We start from the raw sequence: 26,772 nt of genomic DNA, 5'->3' as shown, positions 1-26,772 counted from the left end.
ATGATGTGCAGTAATTTGTGGGGGGAGGAATCATACTCATTGATCATTAGAGGGAACCCCTAAGTTCCTGCCACAGCTGCCAGAGACTAGAAAGTACAATTTACTGACATAAACACTAAAAACCCCTAGCAGAGCAGCAGACACTGCTTGAGGTGATGTCCCTCTGTTGACACCAGAGCTTACATTTCCCAGCTTCTTTCAGCAAGTGTTCCACTTGTAAGGCAAACCCTACCACAAAATACTGATGTGACACTGAACTACACAGGCAATCTGACAGAAACAGGATAATGTCAGCAAGAATGATTGCAATAGCCTGCAGGCAGCATCTATTCTGCTAACTTAACATACAGTATATTCTTCTAAGTTTATTTCCATAAATATTACTCAGTAAGTCAGCAAGTAAAGGAGCCTTCCAACCAGTGATTAATTTCTTGCTTGAACGTCTGGCTATTCTCTAGCCAAAATTGTTTCCAGATTAAGAGCTTTGACTCTGGAATTAATCCTTCCAGAAAGGACCAGACCTTGGCTTTGTGGGTGCAATGCAAGACTTTTGAAAAGTTGGGATTTTTTCTGCAGAGGTTGGCAGAATGGGAAAATATCAGGAAGTGATTCAATAGCTTCTAATAGTCTTTACTGCAGACATTACTTGATTAAAATGTATATTTAAAAGTAATCCTCTCTGCATGCTCAGCTCTACAAAGGTACATGTTAGATTTATAAATACAACAGTGAAACATTAATTTCTTTCCCTTTCCCCACTGCAAAAAAAGATTAATCGCTTTAGCTCTACTGACTTCTAGGGCACAGTTCATAAAGGAAGAGATGTCAATCTATTAGCCACTTGGAAAATAAACATGAGGATAAAAGAGGAGTCAGAGCAAAATGACTTTCCCCTTTATTTTGCCTTGAGTGGGGCTTTGATTTTAACACACTTGTGAAAATAATACATATAGAAAATGGTCATTAACTCCTGAGCTAACCAGATGCCACAGTTGAAGCACCCGGCAGGCAGGCAGATGGACAAGTAGCTCTGTAGAAAGCTGAATTTATGAGCCTGATTTTCAAATTATTCTTCCTGAATTTTTTATGCTTCACATAATTTTATGGTCCTTTTTCCTGGGAATTTTGATCAAGTAAAAGGATAACTTTGTAGAAATTATGGGATTTTGAAAATGTACTTTACATTTAAGAAAAAAACCTTGTCATTTTAAATCCAGCTCGCAAATGGTCCAGACTTTTAAACGTATTTACAGATACCATTTTAGTTTTGCTTCCTGGCCTTGCTGAAGAGAAATAATCTACATTTCTTAAGTGCTTTTTTCCTTTCTGCAATGTAGAATATAAACATAGAGAATACACTAAAAATTAATAAAATTACAAGGCAAACTCTAAAAGGTAAATAATAGCAGAGTTAAGACTTGTGTGAAAACTCTGTTTAGCATCCCTTATGTGGCAACATTGTTATTCTTTTTAGCTGCCTGTTTGCAGTAAGTTTTTTTTTTCCATGAGACAGTTCAATTGTCACAGAAGGAACAATGATCCTCAAACAGGAAGTTAGTAATTTTTATATGTATCCCCTCTTTCGAGCTTCGCAAACATTAATTAGTTAATTTTCATAGTGTCCTTATGAGAACATGTATAATCTTCTTGAGTTAGAGGCAGAGACTAAAGCACAGAGAGATGAATGACAAACCATTAAGAAAACTCTCTGCAGATTTGTTTGCTTGACACTTAAGATGTCTAGGCCTCCATTTGATAAAATCAGGCTCAAAAAATTACAAGTATTTCTTAAAGAATCTATATTTTAAAATGTTTAGAAAGAGCATGGAATTCATAGAGAGAAAGCTGTTAATGCTTGAGTAGAAATAATAGGAGGAGAATAATACTTATACTTTGAGTATTTTCTATTTGCACAATCATTTTATCCCTAGGGAACACAACAGGCCTTTTGATTTTGTTTCCACAGTTAATCTCTACTAGTAAAATGGTTGATAATCTTGTTCTGAACAATTCAGTGCTACCTCATTTTTCCAGGCATTTGACTACTCTGGCGTAGAGTTGTTAGCTGAAATTATTTTCCAGTTCCAGCCTACTGAATCAAACACAACTGCTTCACCGAGCATTGCAGTACACCTTTAGAAACTAAATTACCATCAAGATGTCCTTCTGCCTTTCGAAGAGGAGAAAAGAACCATTAACCTATCAACTCTCATCAAGACAAGAAATTCTGATTACAGCCTATATATGACAATGCCATGTTGTATAATATGAAAGTGAAATGAAAACTAAAGCATGCAGATAGTGATAATAAGTGCTGTACCCTTATATTGAAATATATTTAACACTTGATTCATGTTATATTAGTATCACTGTTTTACGACTCTCAGTGGAATCACCTTGAATTTTAAGTAGAAAATATGGGGTTTAAAATTTTTGTTTTACTTGATGTAATATTTCATTAAGCCTGCCAAAGGAACCAAATGAAATTACTAGCATGAGAAAATACATTTAATTTAGATCATCTGTGAAAGTCACTGACAGGTCATTCTGGTTTATGCTCTCCTCTGACTAAATTTGGAAATCATGTTTTTTAAAAGGAATTTATGTCAATTCCATATTTTATTATGGCAGCCACCAGCACAACTCACTGAATCCTCCTGTTTCATGCGTTATTGAGTTTGACAGTTACTTGCTTCTTCTTTACTTACTGTTTCTGAGGATTTTACCTATAAGATAATAAAGACCCCACCTTTAAAATATTGTTAAGGATTAGGTGCTACATCACCAGAATTAAACAGAGTTAGTGTTTCAGGCTTATGCACCTCTGTTTTTACAATTATGTGCTAATTATAATTTACTTCTACCTTCCATCTATTTAGGTAATTGGGTTTATTTTCAACTGCATGTATCTAAAATCTAATCACACTGCTAGAGCAAGATCTAACCTCAGGCAAAGTGAGAGAACAAAAAGCCTTGTTTAAGACATGAAAAAAAACCACACACTAAATAAAAATAAAATAATTTTGATTATTAAATCTGCTTGGTCTATGAGAAGTAGTCAGTCACAAACCCAGAGGGCCATTTGAAAAACAAAACAAAACAAAACAAAGCATTTATGCAGAGGATCCATGGAAACCACAAAACCCTTGCTGTTGAATCTTTCCAGCTACCAGGCCTTTGTCATTGACAAATTAAACCCACATTTTTAGAGAAAAGATGAAGCAGATTCCTGAAAGGAGTTATGAAAAGCATACAAACAGGTTTTGAATTCCTCTAAAGTCCATATTCAGTGCACAGTAAAAGGACTCTGCTTTATGTTGGCTCCCATTTTAAAAATTTTCAATTAAGTATTCAAATAATCCTAATATTTTTAGGGTTTTCCACAGGTTGTGAGTTAAGGAGGAGGCATCCCTGAAAGTTAAGAAAAATTAGTACCTCAGGCATGGAAGAATTATTCTTATTCATACAGAATACTGCTTTCAATCATACAGAAAGCCATGCTGAATCATTTTCAAGTGAAGTCAGTGCAAGGCACAAATGTTAACACCCCAAAATAGACCCTAGATGATTTGACATATTAATTCTGAAGGTAATATAGGCATTATTGTTATTATTGTTGTTATTGTTGTTGTTATTATTGTTGTTATTAGTATCATCATTATTATTTCTACTTGTATATTGTCTTTGTTCATGGATACTTTCTGAAAAAAACCAAAAAATCTCAGTACTTAAACAGAGCCCCAGAACAGAGGAGAGTGCCTGCTTCAAGAATTGCACTACACAAAGACTAGAGTTACTGAAAATTGATGCATCAGAAATTTGGTATGGGAAGCTGCAAAATATATCTCAAGTAAAAACCCAACTATCAAGATGAAGCATCTCAATTTTTTCCAACCAGAAGTTCTTCTGAATATCTATTAGCTGATCACTTCTAAATATTGACTTTGATTTCCTTTTCCAAATAAGAAGACATATCAAAATTGTTGGTGTCTCCCATGAATGATAATTCAGTTTTACAGATGGCCCCATTTGGAACACGTATATGCAATATATGCAACTTCTACTTACACCTCAATGGACTCAAATAGAAAGAAAACAATAAAAATCCAAACCCTATTAATTTGATTAATTGTGAATAACTGCTCTCCTTGACTTGGTAATTAGATAGTATTCCAACATAGTTTAAAACACATTTTAATGTTTCCTGTCATTTTCCACTTAGGAATTCTTAGTAATGACATCTTCATTTTCATGTATTTCAGCATTGTACTATATACCTCAATTTTGCTATTTGAAAGGAAGACGCATTTCCTTTTCTTCACAGCTATTAGCTGGATTAAATAATTTTAAACCCAAGTAACAGTGATTGTTTTTTGATATTCTTCTTCTCTGAATACATCATATTTTTATTAGCACATAAAAAATTCATTGTCTTCTTAATGCTACATGCACTGACTGGTCAGTGTGCACTGACCACAGTGAACAAAAAACTACTATTCTTAAGAATATGCCCCCGAGGGAGGAAACAATTTAAAATTTACTTCAGTACCATGACCTATTATACCAAGTTCTACTTTAAGTGATAGTGAGATAATACTATCTGTGAATACTCCATAGTCAGGTGCCCAGACTCTCTTCTATGAAGGTGAAGACAGGGTCTCTTTGCTCCAGGAGCAGCTTAAGGGTTAGCCATCACAACCTGAGTGCTCTGAGCACTGGATATTTGGTATTCTGCTATTAGCATGAATGGTGCTAATTTTGTTATAATGCAGAGATACTTTCAGTTTTACGGTTGGAAATAATTTTCATCACATTCTTATTTTATTCTGATTTCTGCAGGTTTTTAGAAACTTGTTAGAATTCTGGAAAGGCTGAAAGTCAGTACTAGAGAATCAGAGTCCTTATGGACTATGGCAGAATGAGGTGGTCAGCCCATTGTGAGTTTCTTTTTCTATCCCTTCTGTTTGGTCATTAATAGTTTAGATATATTATGTGCAATTTGATGAGAACTACTTGTGCTTATCAACATGATATTTATATATTTTACATATTGTAGCTATGAATTTTAACTTTGCATTATATAGCTGTGATTTTTAAGGATGCTCTGTTAAACTCATGGGTTTTTTTCATTATATGAAGAGTGATTTTTTTTGGTGCTTTATTTCAGACTAGGTTACAACGCTCACATTTCATGTTAGTGGTCCACTCAAGATGAAAGCCAAAAGGAAATAGAACTAGGATGGGAGGAAGAGATAAGGTCCTTGGAGATTTTCAAAACTTGACTGGGCCCTGAGTTAGCTTTAAAATTGGATCCGCTTCGAGTAGAGAGTTAAACTAGATGACTTAGAGATGTTTCTTCCAAATGTATTATTTTTATTATTCTATGATCAACTTCTTATTCATGGTTATATTTTTCATCCTACGGGGGTCCTTCTATACCAGCTGTCCATGCTGAGAGAAGGGCTTTTTAGACCTACTGCTCTTTTTAGTTTATATCTGTAAACTGAAACATACACACTGCTCAGAGTAGAGTGATTCACAGGTGAGTGAGCATAGCTTGAAAATTCCTGTAATTAGAAGGCTGTGTGCCTAGAGCCAGACAGAGTTCTTCAGAAGAACACAAGGCATTATGGAAAGGTAACTGAGATAGGACAGGATTGAAGTCAGGAGAAGACCCCACTTACATCCCATCAACAATGCCTTCAGCTGTGACTGTAACCAAGAGTAGTTGAAACAAGAATTTATGCTATGTATAAAATGTATTATTGTATCAGATAAGTAGAGCATCCATTACTTACATAAATGTTCCCACTGACTTTGGTCAAGCTCCATATGAGTAAGACGCAGACTTGCACGATTTTTTACTACAGAGTTGCATTCTTCTTTTGCAGAAACTGATCTACCCTCTAAAGAATCTTAGCAAAGTTTCATCATTACATTTTGCAAAAAGGAAAAATCTTACTTTTCCATGTTTGTTTCCATGGATAAAATCTTATATTAGAGTTTATGCAATGTTATCCTCTTCTACAGCTTTCCAATTTATCTTGACAGATAACCAAGTAGTCAAGAACTTAAAATCTTACCAAGTAGGAATTATTAAATGTAACATGCAGCAGTGAAGCGTTAGAGCATGATGGAAATAACTTTCTCTCATGGTTTCAGACTTTTGGCTTCTCTCTGTAACTTTCCCCTTCATATCCCATAAGATGTAATTCAATCTGCTAATCTAGAGGCATCAAAAAGCATTCCCTTTTAATGCTATGCATAAAAGAATGATCACGGATTACCTTGCTATTAAATCATAGACAAACAGTATTGAATTAATTACTTGACTCCACAAACCCATGGAAATTTAAATTTATTGGTAAAAACTCAGGTTGGCATTTTTGTCCTGAATTCACTGAATTCATTGAAAGTAAGAAATGAAGGTACAATTGCAGCAGTTCATGAGTGTCAACCCAAATTTTTAGCTTTAATGTTGAGGTTTTTTGCTGTTGTCAGTTTTAGTCTTACTAAGTTGAGCTATGGGAAATATATATATGATGATGGCATCAACATTTACTTTTTCCCGTTGTTTAAAAAAACTGACATACAAAGAAATTTATTTTTGGTGATTCCTATCCCAGATTTTAACCAGAAGCAAAAACAAAGCTTTTCCATCATATATAAAAAGGTCAAAGGGTAAGTCTCTAAAAAATTACAGGGTTTCTTAGAGCACTCAGCCAGAAATTATCATGAAAATTTGAAAGGAAAGGATGAGCAGAGATAGAGGAGTTACCTTTATAAAGAAATGATAATTGAGAAGTATTAGTTAAAAGCTAGAAATTACAGGTAATTTCCAGAATGTTACTGTGGTAATAATGCAGAAAAAGAGATCTGAAAAGGAACAAAGAGCAGTCATTGCCATCTTCACAAAACTGTAAGAACACCTCATTGCTCAACTTTCCAGGTCATGAGGCTGCCTATCTTTGCTAGGTAAGATGATTGTTAGCAGATTTGGCAATGCCAGAAGCTCAGAAAGGAGTAGAGAGTTCTCTCCAGTTGGAAAACACTCTTAAATGCCAGAAGAGGGAATATAGCTGACTGGTTGCTTCTTCACTGTCACTAATGGAAGACTAAGAGTCTATGAGCTGACAAATTTACTGTCAGTCTTATATGAGCCAACAACAAAATTATCATATGCCTTATTAAATACTCCAAAATGCCTTACATATGATTTATAGCCAGCATGGGGTAGCTATTCTGAAAATAGCAGTAGTAGTAATTTACCTTTGATTCCTGCTCCTTATCTTTGATTCATAAGCATGAGTTTTACTGACATCAGTAATCCAAGAAATCAAATTCCAAAGTGGTACATTTCTTGGAAATGAACTCTGACTGTATAGGTTGTTTTTTTTCTGAAGATATCTGTAGATTCATCTAATATGAAGAAGCAGAAAGATCCTATGACTGACCACTCATGACTAATATGGTTAGCAAATTCCACAAATTAAAGGACCCTCCATAATCAATCTATAAAATATTTATTGTAAAAGTAAAATATTGGGAGATAAAGCAATAATTATATCTGAAGAAAGGAATATTTATGTCTGAAGAAATTGTTATCTGCTCAGAGATTTACCAGTATAAATTTGTGGATAATATTACTGGTGGATTATCTAGATCTACAACGTAACTACTTGGATCAGTCAAGGCACAGTGGAAGAGGGAAATCCTTACATTTCATACTTTTTCTACAAAAATAATATAGAATATTTGAAGGCAATTCTCCAAAATCTCCAGTTTCTTGGAATTACTCAAAAACATTGAAAAACAAAAAAAAATTATCTTCAGTAATCATAGTTCTCCTACATCCTAATCAATAGTAAATAGGTATCTCTCATAATTAATAGATAAATAAGTCAGGTATATTATGGGCTCAGGCTTTCTTTCACAGAAAACCTCAGCCAATGTTCACTTTCAGATAAACTATTAAAATCTTGAATGATCCCCTGAGTATCAACTGTAATCCAAAAATGATAAAGACATCACCCCTTTTTCTGAATACTAAATCCATATATGCTGAAAGCTTAAACTGGACTTTTATTTTCCTAAGAGATATTAAATATTATATATTTACCTTCTTTTAATCTGTAAAACTAAAATACCAGGAAATGTATCGGATTTTATTTCTAAGTAGCAGTAAGGAATAATTTACAGCTATGGTCTAAAATCTCCCTGTGATTATATATGTGTAACTCCCAGTGATTAGCTGAAAATCCATTGTGAGTGTGGACTTTTCAGAGCAGAAGCTGGACTAATTTTTTTTATGTTTTATATAGTAACATGGTACCTGAATAGAAATAACTGACAGATCAGCAGCCAGTTTCTACAAGACTCATAACATTTGCAAACATGAAGGTACATTTGGAAGACATTAGTTTCAAAGACTCTTCTGTCAGAATTTGCTTGCAAAATAAAATAAAATTTTTTAAGAGATGAACAAGGCTGTAGAAATTCACCAGTAAATAAAGGTTTGAAAAAGAATACTGTTAGGAAAAATGCTTGTTTTAAGAATAACAGAATTGTAGGGCAGGAATGAACATCAGGAGGTCATTCAAAAGCTCTGAGGCTGCATCACATTAAAGATTTATCATGCCTGCCTGGAGTTTACTTAATCTATGTTAACAAATTGCTTATGACAGTTTTCACAACCTCCCAGGTTACCTGTTTTATTTGAAAACTATTCTTATAATTTAAAATATTTTTCTAATATCAACCTATTTACCCTTTACTGCAACTTCAGGTTACTATTTATTCTCCTGTCTACAGTAATTTCAGAATTTTTTATTAAAATATTTTAAACCTCTTATCAAAGTTGTTGTTAGTAACACTCATAACTAGCAGTGAGGGTCAACAACTTTCAAGTGATTTGAGTTCATCTATCCCTTCTTTATTCATGTGTACAAGTATCATTCCAAATAAGGAGTTAGAAGCTTTCTTTAAAAAGTCTCGGATGAGAGTTTCAAACAAAATCACGAGTCCACAAAGTCAAGCTCTAAACAGAATAAGAAATATCATTATTTTTCTGATAGTACTGCACAGATATTATTTTTTTCCTTTTCTGCCTTTCAACTGTGGAACTTCTCAAGGGGTATGTGTCACCAACAAAGGGGTAATTTACTATTTCATTAAGAAGGATCAGCAATAGGGTTTAAACACAAATTACAGAATATAGATAATAATAGATATGGACTTTTAAGCTACATGATAAATTTTTTACCTTACTTGAATTTACTGCAGACCAGCTTTTTCCATTTTAATTTCCTTTATTAATATTATCACCATCTTGGATGTCATCATGACTTCTTTCTTGTGTTAGAGTCTGATTGATCTCTGAGACTTTCTACACTTCTCCCAAGGTCTGTACATTGGTCTTCTGCCTTTTAATCTAAAGTATGAGGGCTCTATCTACTCTGGAGGTGATTCCAAGTATGTACCTTAAGCTTTACTCAGAATACTAAAATTACAGAAGTTACATAGGAGAAGGTTAATTTTCGAGACTGCACTAACCTAACCACTGTGATTTATTTTTCTGTTTATGCTAAAAGGAAAAGTGATGATAAAAGCAAAAGGCAAAACTCTGCACCAGCTTTGAACAATGAGCTCTTTCACTCTAAAACATATACACCTTGTTCCTCAATACTTGTTCACTACTTAGAACCTTAGCAGTTGAAGGACAACTAAAATTGGTCCAAAGTCTGCTCAAAGTTCTAAACTATACTTTTATAGAGTTTTGAAAACAATATTTTTTTCTTGCAACATTGCTGTTATCATTACAGCTGGATGTATACAGACATTCACTTGTAAGAGATGTGTACCGTAACAAGTTTTAAGTTCCATCTTTATCACATGACAATTTTCATAAGAAAGAATTTGTAAGAAATGTGACTCTGGCTTTGCTTAAATAAAATGATTAATTTTTAAATTTTCTTAACAATAAATAACTACAGTCATCCACAATTAAAAGTCAGATAGCCTTTTCTGTAACTGCAGTGAACATTAATACATGCAGATAGGAACACTTAGTTCTTTGTCCATACTATGGCAACAAACACATTAGAAATTATCTTATTCATTTCTCTTTACAGCTTTTTGTATAATAAAAGTTTAATCTATATGACAGCAGAGAATCATCTGAGAAAATACTTAGCCTTTTCAAGTCTGATAGTTTGCTACAAAGCCCCCATTGGAGTTTGAATATATTTATCTTCAAGGATTTTCAGAACTTGCAAAATTTCCAATCAGCATTTCACATTTTGCCTGGAGCACCAAATCAAAGCATGGAGCATTTTATCAAGCTCCTACCTTCTAGCTTATCCTCTACAATTATGTATATGACTAGCTTGAATTCTAGAAAGTGTGGCAAGGAATAGCGTGACTAGAATTCTGAATTTCCAGGAAATACCTAGATGTGAACTCATGATAAAAACAGCTGGAAAATTCAACTAATACAGTTCTGCAGATCAGCAGTTACAGCTTTTCAAATCTGAAAATATCACAGGAATCGTAAGTTTCCCTGAAGCTCACAACTTCGCAAGCTGGCAAATGATAGAAATGGTTAACAAGTCCCAAGACCATAGTTCCCTCATTAAATGACCAGACATCACTCAAATGCTGTAGTTTTCTTTTTTGGCTGTATTTGTCAATAGCTTTGCAACTGGGAAGAGTTTCAATTCAAAGTCTCAACATGTCACATGCTATGCTGCTTAATGCTGTGTAATACGTTGACATACATTTCTTTTGCAATAACCATCAACCATTTCTATTTGTCTATGCTAAGTGACTCAGACATAGTTCTTTAAACAAAGAAGCTAAAACTTCACCTTCTATCTTGACATTTCTTAAAGATTTGGTATGGCCTGATTTCTGCTCTGGAAAGTGTTGACATTGTCTGTATCTTGCCTATACCTTAGGTAATTAGTTACGGCATTAACAAATCCTTTTTCTACTTTGATTGTAATATACTCTTGAAATCAAATCAAAACAAAGAGGAACCTCTGTTCCAGGCATCATTCAATTATAGCATTTGATAGTGCATTCAGATCAGACTTAAAGAATAATTTTTCCAACTGGAAACTGAGAACAAACTGGAAATACTTCCAGTTTGAGGCTTGATTCACAAGCTAGATGAAGTGAAAATAAAAGTAAAGCAGGTGCTCTGCTACCATTTTGTTGTAAATAACAACAATTCAGCCACTCCCCTTGAAGGTGGAGAAACCAAAATTCTAATCACTTCTTGTTTGATTCAGAGTAGGCTGAAAAGTACCTCCACAATATGACACCATTCTCTGGCAATCCAGTGCTGCTTGCAATGAATATTTACATGGCCCACACAAAGCGCAGCTTCTTTCTCAGTGTACCCCTGACAATATATTGCTACTGTGAATCTCATTAATATTTTAACATTTTGTTTTTACTGAAAATGTTCTTGTGTGGAACAATTAATTCAAAGCTGAATTAAACATTTTCTTTGACCTAAGATAATTTTTCTCCATATGATGTAAATGCATTTAGCTTCAGGCTGTAATGGAATAAGAAGAATTCATGGAAATGTTTCCCTTGTTACTATTTTATACCTTTTTCCACTCCAGAAATTTCAGTTACATTAAGCTAGCAATAAAATGGCTCTGGCTATAATCCATTACTTCAACTGACCATATATCTGCCTTTTAAGTGTGATCATATTAAACAGCTTGTAATATCAACAGCTTTTATACCTCAGGTGGCACAAAACTTGAGAACATTCCTAAATTGGTGGGTTGATAAGACACAGTAAGGTCCGACTGATAAGACAAGCATTTCTGGTGACACTGTTGTATCATTAGCTGTGTCATCTTTGAAAGCCAGAATTACTAAAATTGTCTTCAGAATACAGCATTGTTCAAAAGATTAGCTCAATAATTAAAACATACTAAAATTTTGAAATGGCTCTTATCCCCAGATTATTTTCATATCCAATATAATAATATACTAGCTATTTTAATGTTAAGCATAAACCATACTTTGGTGGATAAAACTAAAACAATAGCTAGAAAGCATGCCTTCTCTTGCATTCAATTTTTATTGAATGCATAAATTTTTAAAATGGTATTTCATCATATTGAAACAAGAAATATGGGAATAGAGATTTGCAGATAATATGTATGAAGGCAGCTGCTACATACTATGTTCTTTTTAGGTACTTATGGTATTGAGGCTACAAACAGTCCTGTCAACATAGGAGGATTGCAAAAACTTCTCTTGTTCAATACTGAATCAAAGTAATTACAGCACAATTTCAAAATTATCTAAAAATATACAGTGGAAAATACAACTTTCTAGTCTTAATTTCCAATAACTAAAAGAAGAAGCCTTGATGATAATGCCAGATAAAACTTCCTGATAACTGACTCTGCCTACATAAAAATATTCTGTCCTCTAAGCAAAGGGTGCAATTGAGTATTTAAATTATAGCCAACTCCCTTGGGCACTGTATAGCAGATTTTCAGTGAGAGTGTTGGCCTACTGTACCGTGGTTCATCTAACTGGTAAAAAATTTACTCACAAGAAGACATCACTTTTACTTACTCTGCAACAACAGAACTATATCTATGCTAACAGCAGAGACTGAACTAGAGAGGTCTCCTCAGGGCTTCCAAGAATTCTGCCCTTGTGGCAGAATTTCCCATTTATTTTAACATATATAAACTATAGAGTGTTGTTCTGGAAAAGGCAGTTAACCCCTTGGAAAAATCAGCCCTAAACTTCAATTTATAGAGGAGTTTAGTATGTTCAGTGCGGGAAGGAAAAATGGTCTTCCATGGATGAAGATCAGAGAAAATAATATTTAAGGGCATACCAAAAAGGAGAAAACATTGGACTGTGATCAGTGCTTTTCATGTGACCTCTTTCTCTCTCATTCTCTCTCAATTATTATTTGATACAAGACATGGATTCATGACAGCCAGTGCTAATGAAAAATGCATTAGAACTTAACTGCATTTCAGAGCTGCTGGTGTCAAGGGGACAAGTAATGTCTGTGTCTTTCAAAATGTAAATTAAGTCACTTCACATGATTCACACTCAAGAACATGGCCAAGAAAATTACATATTTGGCAAACTTCACATTTAATAGAGAATTTGTTACCTTGGTCAAATTTTGATCCCCCATTACACTGCTAATTATGCTGTGACAAATTATAGGTAACTTGTTTTAACTGAGAGATGAAATTTTCTAGACCCTGAGAGTAACAAATACAGTATTCAACCTCAGGAATATTAGAAACCATTAGGTTTTTGTAGACTAGGTTTTTCTCTGGTAAAGAACATAATCACTCTTTCAAAAACTAAATATAAGAAGACTTATGTCATCATAATGTGCCAAATTTAAATGACATCGTGATTATTGTGTGCAACTCAAATTTAGGAAATAGCCTGCTTTATTCATAATCTATTCAATTAAAATTACCACATCATCAATTTGTGATGGAAATCACAACACTTTGGACCAGGCTCTCTTGGGACCTACAGTTAGGCAAATGCAATGGTATATAGCAGCAAATCCAGTTGTGCCCATGAGTGGTTTTCCAGCCTGTTAGAATTCAACTCAAGCATCTATATGTTCATCCTGAGACAAGTAGGGTTAACACTATGGGCAAAGCATTAAGCAGATGCCATGACCCCTGTAGCATCATGCAAGTCTGTAAAATCTCCTCAGTTAGAGGGAAGAGGCTCATCACAGGATTTGCCTACACAAACTGAAGGAGAGAGTTTTCCGGAATGTGAAAGTTTAGCACAGTTTCTTCTTTTTTCCGTGAAAGAATCTAACATAATTCAACATTCCAAAGATACTTAGGCATTATTCAGCTGGATACTATAGATTAATGTCCGAGTAGCTGAGAGAAATAATGAGCCACGGAGCAACTGTGGAGAGGTGCTGCCGCATTCACAGGAGAGGGGGAGGATGCAAGTGAAGCACTATCACATCTTGCACATGCATGTGATCAGGGTGTAGGTTGTTAGTCATCGCTACACCATAAACGCAGCCCATAAGGAAGATCCCATCCCTGTTGTTGCTCCTTCTAAGACATCCCTCAATATTCTATAAGTGTATGGATAATGCACTCAGCCATATACGAACTGATACAGAGCAGCAGATAAAGTGGGACACGTATGCAGGTGCACATCCATTAGCAGATATTACAGTTCAACTGAACTGTTTCTAACCTACTGTTTCTAGCTGTGCTCTGTGTGCAAGTTAAAAGACAGTTTTTAAATAACATTTGAGACTACAAAATATATGAAATATGCAAACAGCTTTTTCATTCTAAAAAATATTCTTTACTTTTAAAATTATTTGAAGTTAAAAACAATAAGAAAATGGAATTGAAACCAGCTATATTGACTGTAGATGCCCTGAGTGTGTTGCTAAAAACTGATCTAATTTGCCTGAGTTATGATCTTCCTGAATTCTCTATGATAATTTTTAATAGCCATAGTACTAAGCCTTGAATAAAAAGGGAAGGACACACAATCCATTCCTAAATTGCTAATACAGCTAGATACACAGTTTTTCTAAGGCACTGTATGAGGTACTTTACCTACAAGTGCCACAATTTTAGTAAGAACCTTTTTAAAAGCTTATCAAGATACATTACATAATAAATAAGATGAAGTTTACCAGAGGCAGTGACATCAACAGTTATCCGTTTTGCAGTTGATTCTATACTGTATTTATACATATTGGATATTTTTTCATGACAGATATAAGATATTGGACTCACTGTTAGACTGAAGTTTGCCATATTCGTTACCTTGCAAGATGCTCATTGAGCAAAAGAGGATGGAGGAAGTCAGGAGACATATCTGTACCTCACCCTGAGATGAAAGATAATTTAATTACCTGTCTCCTCAACACCAATCTTTGGCCCAGTTGGCAGTTTATTTATTATTTATTTTAAATGTTTATAGTGCAATCATGCTCAGTAGGGATCATATTAAAAATGAAAGTAGACTGATTTTTTTTCCCCCTCTTTTAGAAAAGGAATCATAGAATCATAGAATCATAGGGGTTGGAAGGGACCTCAAAAGATCATCCAGCCCAACCCCCCCGCCAGAGCAGGGTCACTTAGAGTACATCACACAGGAAGGCGTCCAGGCGGGTTTTGAATGTCTCCAGAGAAGGAGACTCCACAACCTCTCTGGGCAGCCTGTTCCAGTGCTCTGTCACTCTCACAATAAAAATTTTTTTACTGATATTCACCTTAAACCTCCTATGCTCCAATTTGTATCCATTAGTCCTTGTCCTATCACTGGTCATCACTGAAAAAAGCTTAACTCCATCTTCTTGACACTCACCCTTTACGTATTTGTAAACATTGATGAGGTCACCCCTCAGTCTCCTTTTCTCCAAGCTAAAGAGACCCAGCTCCCTCAGCCTTTCCTCATAAGGGAGATGTTCCACTCCCTTCATCATCTTTGTGGCTCTGCGCTGGACTCTTTCAAGCACTTCCCTGTCCTTCTTGAACTGAGGGACCCAGAAGTGGACACAATACTCCAGATGCAACCTCACCAATGCAGAATAGAGGGGGAGGAGAACCTCTCTTGACCTACTAACCACACCCTTTCTAATACACCCCAGGATGCCATTGGCCTTCTTAGCCACAAGGGCACATTGCTGGCTCATGGTCATCCTCCTGTCTACCAGGACCCCCAGATCCCTTTCACCCACACTGCGCTCCAGCAGGTCAGCCGCCAACCTGTACTGGTGCATGACATTTTTCTTCCCCAAATGCAAAACTCTACACTTGCCCTTGTTAAACTTCATCAGGTTTTTCCCCGCCCAAGTCTCCAGCTTGTCTAAGTCTCTCTGAATGGCAGCACAGCCTTCTGGTGTGTCAGCCACTCCTCCCAGCTTGGTGTCATCAGCAAACTTGCTGAGGGTACATTCTGTACCCTCATCCAGGTCGTTGATGAAGGAATCATTTTAACAGAATATCTTTCAGAAGTATTTTCTGCCTGGTCTGTACTCCCGAACACTCTATGTGCTCCCAGCATCACATGAAAAATTCATGCACATATCAGGTATAAAATCTAATACTACCTGTGCCTCAGCTTAGGCTGATAGGAAGTTTTGTACATTTAAAGTAAGGGCTGAATCTTGCATGCTTCTTTGTCTTTGCTGGCAAAATCTGAGCCAGAAACCCAGACTCTGCCAGGTTTAACAAATGCCCACAGAGGATGAACAGATAGAATTATTTATTTCTATTACGAATGCCAGAGAGTATATTTTACAGGAAGTAATTTCATTATCTGTTGAAGCGCTAGGGTTCAGCATTTCAATACACAAAATTCAATGATGCATTAATTAGATCCACCTCATTAGCATCCAGGCACATTTAGTAAAAAATATCAGAATTGTTCCAGTTGGTTTCAGCCATCAAAGTGATAGGCCCCAAGAGCTTTAACTCTATGATGAATAGATTATATAAATCACATATAATATATATATAAATATATGCATTGTGTATCATGTATAATGTGTCATATAAGATTAATGTATAAAAAGAGGCAATAATCAACATCATATTGCCATGAAGAACAAGTTTCAATAAAATTACACTGCAAAAAGATTTCAAGTTTGTTCACTTTATCTACAAATAGAGAAAACAAATAGAGAATCATAATTTTACATAACAGGATACATCTTGCCACAGCTCGAGGAGAACTAGGAGGAAGAGATCAAGTGTACCTCATTTGTCTTACTTCTGCCAACGACTATGCAAATAGCAGGCAGAGAAACAAGCAACTGTTACAAACAAACTCCTTCTTCCATTACTAGGCTAGGTCTCCTTTTAGATATTTTGGTATTTATTTTCACTACTTCAGCTAATTTTTAGAGTGGATCAAGCTCCTCGAAAAAAATGTGGCGAGATAATTTTTAAAATTTCTTGGTAAATTCCATGTCAGAGATTTATGTATTGATTTTTAGCAGTAGTCTCCAATTACTGACTCACAAAAGCTATCCTTATGTCTCATATAGAAAGTACATATAGAAGAAATACAAAACCACTCATTTGTGAACTGGAAAACCAGTCTATCGTATACATACATAACCGGAAAAGATGGCAGAAGAATAGCAAAGTGTACAATTATTGCCTGACACATGCATGGATTTGTGTTCAACAAAACCTGAACACAAGTCAAAGTAGGGCTACAGAAAGGAATTACTGACAAACTACCTCTTGTTTGAAACTGTCTTTCAAACTGCATTATGTGCTTCCTAACACTGATGATATTGACATACAAAAAGGCTTAACTCAACCTCCATCTGAACGAACTATATTGTTCAGCTATCTACTGGAGATAAAAATTAAGACTCCTTCACTCAAACCCAGAAAAACAGACATGTTCTCTCTTATGTACCTGAGGCACAACATGTATAAAGGTTGACATCATCTTACAGATACAAGAACACTGTCTAGTTAAAACATTTCTTATAGATGACTACACTGAAATATAAACATCTTAAATAGACTTTATGGAAATATAATGATACAGAATACTTCCGATTAAAAATTTACTTAAACCAGGAAAGTTAAAATGCATATAAAAATTATCATTATCATTCTAAAAGAACAACAATTACTAATTATGAGTTTGGCTTTTTCTTGTTTAAAGTGATTTTTAATTTTCCATATACTATGCCCATTTTCTACATGAAATTAAATCGATTCTTATTACTTTGAATCTAGTACTAACCATTATGAAATCATATTAGACATTTCAGTGCCTGTGTGCCTAGGCCCTGACTGAGAAAAACGACTTAGAATCATCTCACATAACTACTAAACAATTATACTTATGATCTCTTGCAGCTAAAAAAAGGTTTGCAATTTCTATTGCTAAACTTAAATTTTTTACTATTTGTTTACACTGTCTCAGAACCTCAACATGACTGGTACCACAAAAATTCTAATTAGAGTAATCTTTTCCATCACTTGATTATCTAAGATTCAAGATTTGAATTTGCAGAAAACACACTATGCTGAGTCTATATAACCGGTACCAATTTTCTACCTTAATAGCCATGCTCCAGCATTTGAAAATTGCCAATTATTCGCTTGGCCACGAGCTATTAACTGAGAGTGAAATTCTCATCTGTGAAGAGTGTTGTAGTAAATAATGGATTAGCAAAGTCAGGCACTCTTGGTGAAAGGATGTAGTCTTCCTTATCCCTGACAAAGCTAATGCTCAAAATGGCTCTTCACTATACAAATTTTATGTTAACTTTAATCAATTTTATCTCTAGAAAGAAAATGTTTTAAAAAGCAGAAAACTAAGCATGTTAATAAAGATTTCACTTAGCAGAGTCAGACAACAAAACACAATTCATCTTCATATAGAATTCTAACAAGCTGTGACAACCTCACACATCCATCTATAAATGGTACTTTATAAATATTTTGTGTCCAAAATGAAATCTTCTCATGCCTTTAATCAGAAATCCTAGCTTGTTTACCGCATTACACCTGCCATGCTGTCAGAGACACGTTAGTTAGTCTGCTGCATCTAGAAAGCTGATAGAGAGTCCAGACTTTCAGTCGCTCCTGTAATAGTATTCCATCTCTGGCATGGAATGAGAAAGGTTGCTCTCAGGTTACTAAACAATCAATACAAGTGTGGGCAAGATTTACAGCAAAATAGATAAGGGTATAGGGAAAGTCATTATAGAGTAGTTTCTGATGATTAAATAGTGCCTTAACCCAGAACCAAAACAGGTGTGTTGTGTTTGTTTTCCTGCTTAAGAAACGAACAGGAACATTTGAATTGTTCCTTTTCAAACAGAGGTTTCCAAACCTAACCAACACCAGTTCTGCATATTTCCATCTCCTGAATTATCTACTAGCATACAATAAATATTCAGATTTTTATATACCAGCAAGCGACTCAATTCTATTTATAGTCTGTAAAAAGCAAAGAATACAGAAATGGAAGTGTTTTAAAATTTCTATTTTAGCAATAAATAACAACAGCAACAAAAAAGGATAGCTAATATTCCATACCTGAGCAGTGGCTGCTTTGGATAAGAAGGTTGGTCACTGTTTTGGCAAAGCTGAGGTTTTTTTGTAACTTGCTTATAAATATTCCTGGCAGTTACTCCAATCCATAGCATAGTAGACAGTGTAGAATAATGTAGTACTATGCCAACCTAAAAAAAGAGTAGACAGTTAAACAACTCAGTAAATGGATGAGTAGAACAGTTTTAGAATAATCTTACTGCATATGTGTACAAGCGAACATATTTTTTAAACTGAATTTGTAAGTGCATCAGTGTTTTTTTTTTTCTCCCAGGTTATTTCTAAACAGAGAAAACACTTTAAAAAAGCAGACGGAATCTGTTATTTAGTCTATTATAGGTAATATCAGTGATACCAGATGGTATGTTATGAAACCAAGACTGTAAAGACATTTGTTTCCTAAGAATCTGATTAAGTACAACTTTTTACACCCGGATTTAAAGCGATGCAAATCTCTGTTTGTGATGTAAGCTTTGTTAGCTTATCTTGAAAATGCAATTCAAAAATTAAAGAGAGATCAGAATTTTTTGCTTGCTATTGTGCTTTCTTTTTTCAGGAATATTCTGCTGTAATTCTCTCTCAGCTGCATATATCCAAGGTTGACATCAAGTAATGGGATCAGTGCTATTTGCCTGAAACCATGTTATTTCCAGACATATTTTAAGGAACTTATAAACTAGGCTACACAATTTTTAAAATTAAATTACAGATCTTGGCATCCTCCCTTAAAAAGAAATACAAATTCCAATAGTGTTCTTATAATTTTGTCTCCAAAAAATATCTATCATTGAAAGTAAAATAAAGCACAAAACACCTCTAAAATACTAACATCTTTGTTATGTTAGTAATTGTCATTCATTACTATGGAAACAGTAATTGGAATTTTATCCAATCTTCAATGCTTTATTACATCAGCTAAGTCTCCATCTGATTATATAAAATGAGGTTACCTTTGAAGCAATAACCTGACATTTTGCAGTGACAAGTAAAATATTGCTATAATTGGAAAGCACATAAATGTTTAAGGAATACAGAGAATTGCTGAATAAATCTAACACAAATCTATTATAATGATTCATTTGAACCAGTGTTCATTTTTGCTCAACTTAAAACAAAATAGTTGATCGGTAAAGAATCACAGAATACGTTAATTTTGTTTGTTTAATAATACAGCACAAAACTTGAAGATAGCAGGAAATATCATCAACAGAAAACCTTTTGTAATTTTCTCTGGGACTTGTCTGACACATTAGGTAAGGGAGTATAAAGCCTTCATAGCCATTGTCACTTGAGGTAAAAGAAGGAGAAATAAGAGAACAAGACAACTTTGTCCTACCAGCTGGCTGACATTGCCAGTTCAGTGGCTAGTGTGGTCTGAACTTAGTTCATGTGCTCCTTACAGCACTTCTGTAGAGACACAGTGAGTATGACTATGAGCTGGGGAAGGGGGAGAAGGAGTAAGGCAGGAGGAGTAGGGGGGGAGGTGGGAACTATGAGAAAACTGGAAAAATTCTAGAGATTTGTTTCCTAACCTCTTTCTCATTTCAGCATAGCACTGCTACTACATATTCTGTAATTATTCTACACAACTATGACAAGAATATGTAAGAATATTAACAGCAGGGCTAAATTGCTTGTGAGAAGGCACCTACACATGAAATTTTGACAACACATATGGCCATATATAAAAAAAACGATCAGCCACTTGAGTGAAAGAGATTCCTAAATATAGTACAATAGAACAATTTTATTGAACTTTCAAGAAGGCAACTGAACTAAAAACATTATTGCAATACAACCCTTTCGTCACATTACTTTTCTTTACTGTGTTCTCATATTTCAGTAACTTAGTTCCTTCTGATACATGGACAAATCAAACAAACATAGACAGGAGACAGAAATTATAAAATCTTCTGGATTAACTCTTTAATAAAATGCCTCTTTCTCTCTAAAAAAATATAAATCCATTTGCATTTCTTGCTTAAAGAGAACATATATATCCTGATGACAAAGGACTTCCTCATGACTGACAGATTAGAAGGACAATGGTGACAAAACATATATGACACAACAAAAATGTGGACTTTGGAAAGGTGCATTGGGCTTTTATACTAAATCCCAAAGGAAAGGGCACCCTTTCTCTGTGTGGTGATGATTTTGTTTCTGCTTCCCATCAAAAAATATGCTTTCTGGACTAGAATTTTTGCTCTTACTCATCCACTAATAAAAATTGGTAAAGAAATGCTTCTCATGCCTTATCTTGAAAATCTGGTATTTCAAAGTGTTGGTCTTTGTTGGTCTTCTGTCTCTTCCTGCCCCATGTTTCCACATTGACATCAGTCATGCCCCAGAGATGCATTTTCCTCACTGTTGCACCTGGGGGCTGTGGCTGCATACTCTGTTGTCCCCCCTTCAGTGGGACCACCTCTTTCTAGCTCTCAAGCTAGGAGGACATCTGAGTCCTATGCTAGAAAAATGAGATACCAGCTCATGATGTGGAAGGGGAAGACAAAGCTCAACAGAAAGGGGAACAGGACAGAGATAGTTTTGTTCTGTAAACTCTGAATTAGCTCTATTAACGTAAATGTAAACCTTAGGTTTATGCACTAAAGGTCCAGGTTACAAATTTATCTTATTACTTATTTGTGCCTCTGTAAATCTGAAGAGGTCAATAAATAGATACAAATTAAATTCTCAAGTGTTTACTTAAAACTATTTTCACTATAAGTAGAACTTTTGTATTTCATAGAAACTTGTATAGGCAGGGTCAAGTTTTCCACACAAAACAAAGGATTATGATTGGCTATATTAAAGTGATGACCTTTATTCATAAAAGGGTTTTCTGAGAGGCCAAATGGTACAAAAAGATCTGTCAGGACATATGCATTGAAGACAACATTGGACCTAAATGTATTTAATAACTGCAACTATATGGTGAAAATTTTCTTCTTGTCTTTGAGTAATTTTTTCCATAACCTGTGTTCTTAGAACCCTTATCTTTGGAAATAAGAACCAGCCTATTGAATGGAGGATTATGCTTTTCTGCAGTAAGAAGATGCTGTCTCTATGTGCTCCTTCAATACATTTCAGTACCTTAGAGGTAACTTAAGTTCCATGCCATGCAGTTATCTTGGTAATGACCAGAATACATATTTATGCAAAGCATTTGGGCACAAAAAGTTCTCTTAATCAGTTTGAACTCGCACACAAATTTCTGTTTCCCCAAGTTTTTAGTTTTTGGGGTTTTTGGGGGCTTTTTTGTGTGTTTGTTTGTTTGCTTTTAAATGTCATCATATTTCAGATAAGATTGTCCTTCTTCAGCCAGTTCTACTTGAAGGAGGATATGGATGTGCACTGGAATTCCATTTAAACTATTAAACCCACACTGAAAGTGATTATTTTCAGAGGGATTCAGGAATTTCTCTGTGGGACATAACACCACTGGTTGCAAATATTTAATTATCTTTAAACATTTAGCTTTAGAACAATCCCTTGCTCCCTCCACAGGTAAAAAATTTAAAGCAAGAAGTTGAGACCCACAAATCAGGTGCATAAGACCAGGAAGGGCAATTGTCAGCACAGGATGCATGTCATATGTTGCTGCTAGTAAAGCTTCCAGTCACCTAAAGTTTTGCTTGTGCGTATGACTAGCTCTCTTCCTGTCTCAGCAGAGCTGAACAATGCTGCATCTTTCTCACCAAAGACCACCAAGAGCTCTTAAATACCATTCCCCACTTTAGACATCCTAACTGGCAAACTTGATCACAGTACACTGTTTTTAAGCTCATTCTCCGAGAAAAATGAAAAATATAGCTAGACCAGAAAGAACAGCTCTTTTTCTCAACTTTCTAGAATAGCTTTTTATCTACCGCTCCCCACCTGAGATGTGATGCATAACTTTAGAACCTCCTCAGTTTAACAGAAGTCTAATCTACGTTTCAAACTTCCAAGGGTCGTATTCTAACTTCCAGAGTACTGGCTAGTATGGAATAGGCTTCACCTTTCTTGATGAAGATTTACTGCCCTACAGAAAGCAATTCACAAGCAGTTTCACATGACATTCATAATTTAGGAGGAACACCTGAACCTTGCCAAAGTTTACATGGAAGCTTTTATCTGATATAAGAGATTCTTGGAGATGTCTTGATTGAGATGTCTTGATATCTTGATTTCAGTAAAGCATTTGACACCGTCTCCCACAGCATCCTTGTAGATAAGTTGATCAAGTATGGGTTTGATGATCAGGCAGTGAGGTGGATCTAGAACTGGTTGAAAGGAAAAAGTCAGAGAGTTGTAGTCAATGGGGCAGAATCTAGTTGGAGGCCTGTGACTAGCGGAGTCCCTCAGGGGTCGGTACTGGGACCGGTGTTGTTCAACATCTTCATCAACGACCTGGATGAGGGTACAGAATGTACCCTCAGCAAGTTTGCTGATGACACCAAGCTGGGAGGAGTGGCTGACACACCAGAAGGCTGTGCTGCCATTCAGAGAGACTTAGACAAGCTGGAGACTTGGGCGGGGAAAAACCTGATGAAGTTTAACAAGGGCAAGTGTAGAGTTTTGCATTTGGGGAAGAAAAATGTCATGCACCAGTACAGGTTGGTGGCTGACCTGCTGGAGAGCAGTGTGGGTGAAAGGGATCTGGGGGTCCTGGTAGACAGGAGGATGACCATGAGCCAGCAATGTGCCCTTGTGGCTAAGAAGGCCAATGGCATCCTGGGGTGTATTAGAAAGGGTGTGGTTAGTAGGTCAAGAGAGGTTCTCCTCCCCCTCTATTCTGCATTGGTGAGGTTGCATCTGGAGTATTGTGTCCACTTCTGGGTCCCTCAGTTCAAGAAGGACAGGGAAGTGCTTGAAAGAGTCCAGCGCAGAGCCACAAAGATGATGAAGGGAGTGGAACATCTCCCTTATGAGGAAAGGCTGAGGGAGCTGGGTCTCTTTAGCTTGGAGAAAAGGAGACTGAGGGGGGACCTCATCAATGTTTACAAATACGTAAAGGGTGAGTGTCAAGAAGATGGAGTTAAGCTTTTTTCAGTGATGACCAGTGATAGGACAAGGACTAATGGATACAAATTGGAGCATAGGAGGTTTAAGGTGAATATCAGAAAATTTTTTTTTACTGTGAGAGTGACAGAGCACTGGAACAGGCTGCCCAGAGAGGTTGTGGAGTCTCCTTCTCTGGAGACATTCAAAACCCGCCTGGACACCTTCCTGTGTGATGTACTCTAAGTGACCCTGCTCTGGCAGGGGGGTTGGACTAGATTATCTTTCGAGGTCCCTTCCAACCCCTAGGATTCTATGATTCTATGATTTTATGTGATTGAAGTGATCATGCACTCAATGACTGGCCACTAGGATAACAAATTTTCATTCTGTCTCCCTCCTTGACTTCTCTGTCTCCTGAATCTTGTGTCCCTAAGACTATTCTTCATGCTTCAAACAGTTGAATCAATTATTTCGTTCCCTAGCATGCATAGACTCATGGCTGTCATGTTTTCCTGGAAAGAAGGTGCCATAAGACTGAAATCTCTCAGACTGAGGGTACAGAAACAATGCCTCCCACATATGGGGAGTGATCCAGCTACCACTGTGTCTCCTTCAGTCTCATTCCTTTACATGGACTGAATAAGAATCTTTCTGCCCTTTGAAGGAAAGTAATCTGAGACCCTAACTCTGGAAGATGGAGGAGGATGACTACATCATCCACTGGCTGGCTCAAGCACTTTTTGGGCTAGTATATTGGCTCTGATTAATACCTAACACATCCTTTGCCTTGAAGGAAAGATTTTACCATAAGCTCAAGACTCTGGACTCTCCATTGACAGCCATAATTCAGTGACACCAGGAATCAGATTCATGGGTAATCTAAATAGTCGGTAGGTATAAATTCATTCACAAAGGAAATCTGTGAAAAAGAGATCTGCTCTTCCAGATCAGCACTCTAACATAAGTTTTCTTTATAAATGATGAACACTGCATAGCACATACGCAAGTGAGACTGTCTATGCAAAATGCTCTCTGAAACAGGTATGCAGGTTTAAAAGTGAGTTTTAGATTTTCAGATTCCAGATAAAAAGAAATACTTTACCATCTCTGAAAACACTTCTATTTTGGTGTGTAGTTACTTTGTCTTCAAGGGGATATGAAGGTTCTTTCAGCTATCACAGATTGGGTCCATTTCCATAGCATTAATTCCTGCTGCTTAAAATTAGCCTGGGACACCTCATTTGGAGGGAGAAGGTGATCCAACTGAAGATATTTTAAAACATCGTCTTTGCTTAATTATGAAGGATAAAAATTAACTCTATTATTTCACTTGGGTAAGGATGTTGCAGTGAAATTTGTGTGGAAGTTTTAGGGATAATTATAATAAGAAAGGTGGAGGATCACTGGCTTTGACACCACATTTCAGTGATTAGGCCAGGAAGTGCTTGCACTTTGAACCTTCCCTTTTGCACTCAAGAAACAAAAGGTGCAAATTACATTGCTGCAGTGTGTTTTGAATTCCAAAAGATGGAAAGATAACAGCTGTCACTGATAATGCATTCTATGAACATACTCTTGTAGTTAATGTATTAGTCATAACAGATTCTTAGTAACTCATTTATCTCAATCAATTTTTCATTGTCACTGTTAATACTGCATTGTTACTATGCAATCTGTAAAGGAAATAGCCAGACAATTATTATAACAACAGATGGTCATTTGTGGTCATGTAATTACATGGATAAGGCTGCCCTACAAACTAATCTTCTATCCTCACTTGCAAACTGCAGATAAAGACAATGGTAAATGATATTTCAAATTTTTAGAACTCACAGATGAATTATGGCACAATACAGATAAATATTGTGTGATATTTATCTCAGAATAATCTAGTGGACAACTGTGTCACTTCAATGAATAACTTGCAATGTACATAGGTAGACGGCATGTTGGATATTACAGGTGTTTACAGATCTAAATATCCTGTTTATTCTGTGCACAAGTATACAAAAAGCTTCCAAAGCACCTCACTGAAAATTAGTGATAACTCTTTAAACTTTATTCAAGCTTTGCAGTGACTCTACTGTTGGCTGGAGACTCTTCCTGTTTAAACCCATTCAAGCCAATCAAATGAACCAGATTAGGGTCAGGCAATATATCTTGGAGAATGCTGGCTTAATAAAGTGCTTTAATACAGTTAAATACCAACAACATTAATGCGATCTGGAGCACTTCTGCAACATCTGAGAGGAAGAAATATTTACATCAAACAAATTGCTACAAGCCCTTGTCAGGCATTACAGAATATGACTGAAATTACTCTCTTTATGCACTGTACAAACTCAGACTCTGCATTAAGGACAGCTGAAGTCCTGCCTGCTCTGTGCATTTCAGGGCACTATATCCCCAGAAAGGACATGAAATAATCGAGCAGTGCAAAGTCCATAAATCACAAGTGTACTCGTCTGCTTTGTCTCCTTAGTTTAAGTTGTAATTAAAAGACATAATAATTCTATATACATGAAGCTGTCCAAGTATATATTTAGGGATCACTCAGTGAAACCAGGGTGACCCTCAGGCAAATGGTACATAAGAGCAGCAGTAACTTTAATTCCACACATTCAATCCAAATATCAGAAAGGACATTAAAAATACTTGGGAATCAAGCAACTACCACATAGAAGAG

General features: G+C 35.8%; 1 protein-coding gene across 4 annotated transcripts in view; it reads right to left on the bottom strand.

The window, feature by feature from the left end:
* ADGRA1 (adhesion G protein-coupled receptor A1) overlaps positions 1–26,772 on the bottom strand; it is a 258,712-nt gene that overhangs the window by 11,995 nt on the left and 219,945 nt on the right. For 3 of the 4 annotated variants that reach the window (XM_051618700.1, XM_051618701.1, XM_051618702.1), the window contains one exon: positions 19,086–19,231. In XM_051618700.1, the coding sequence (XP_051474660.1) occupies positions 19,086–19,231 (146 nt within the window). Of the gene's footprint in view, positions 1–19,085; positions 19,232–23,187; positions 23,360–26,772 lie in introns of those variants that run through there. The other variant, XM_051618703.1, reaches the window with a different exon arrangement.

This window comes from Apus apus, chromosome 4 (genome assembly GCF_020740795.1).
Source record: "Apus apus isolate bApuApu2 chromosome 4, bApuApu2.pri.cur, whole genome shotgun sequence".
Classification (NCBI taxonomy): Eukaryota; Metazoa; Chordata; class Aves; order Apodiformes; family Apodidae; genus Apus; species Apus apus.
This window is presented reverse-complemented; position numbering and strand designations above follow the sequence as displayed.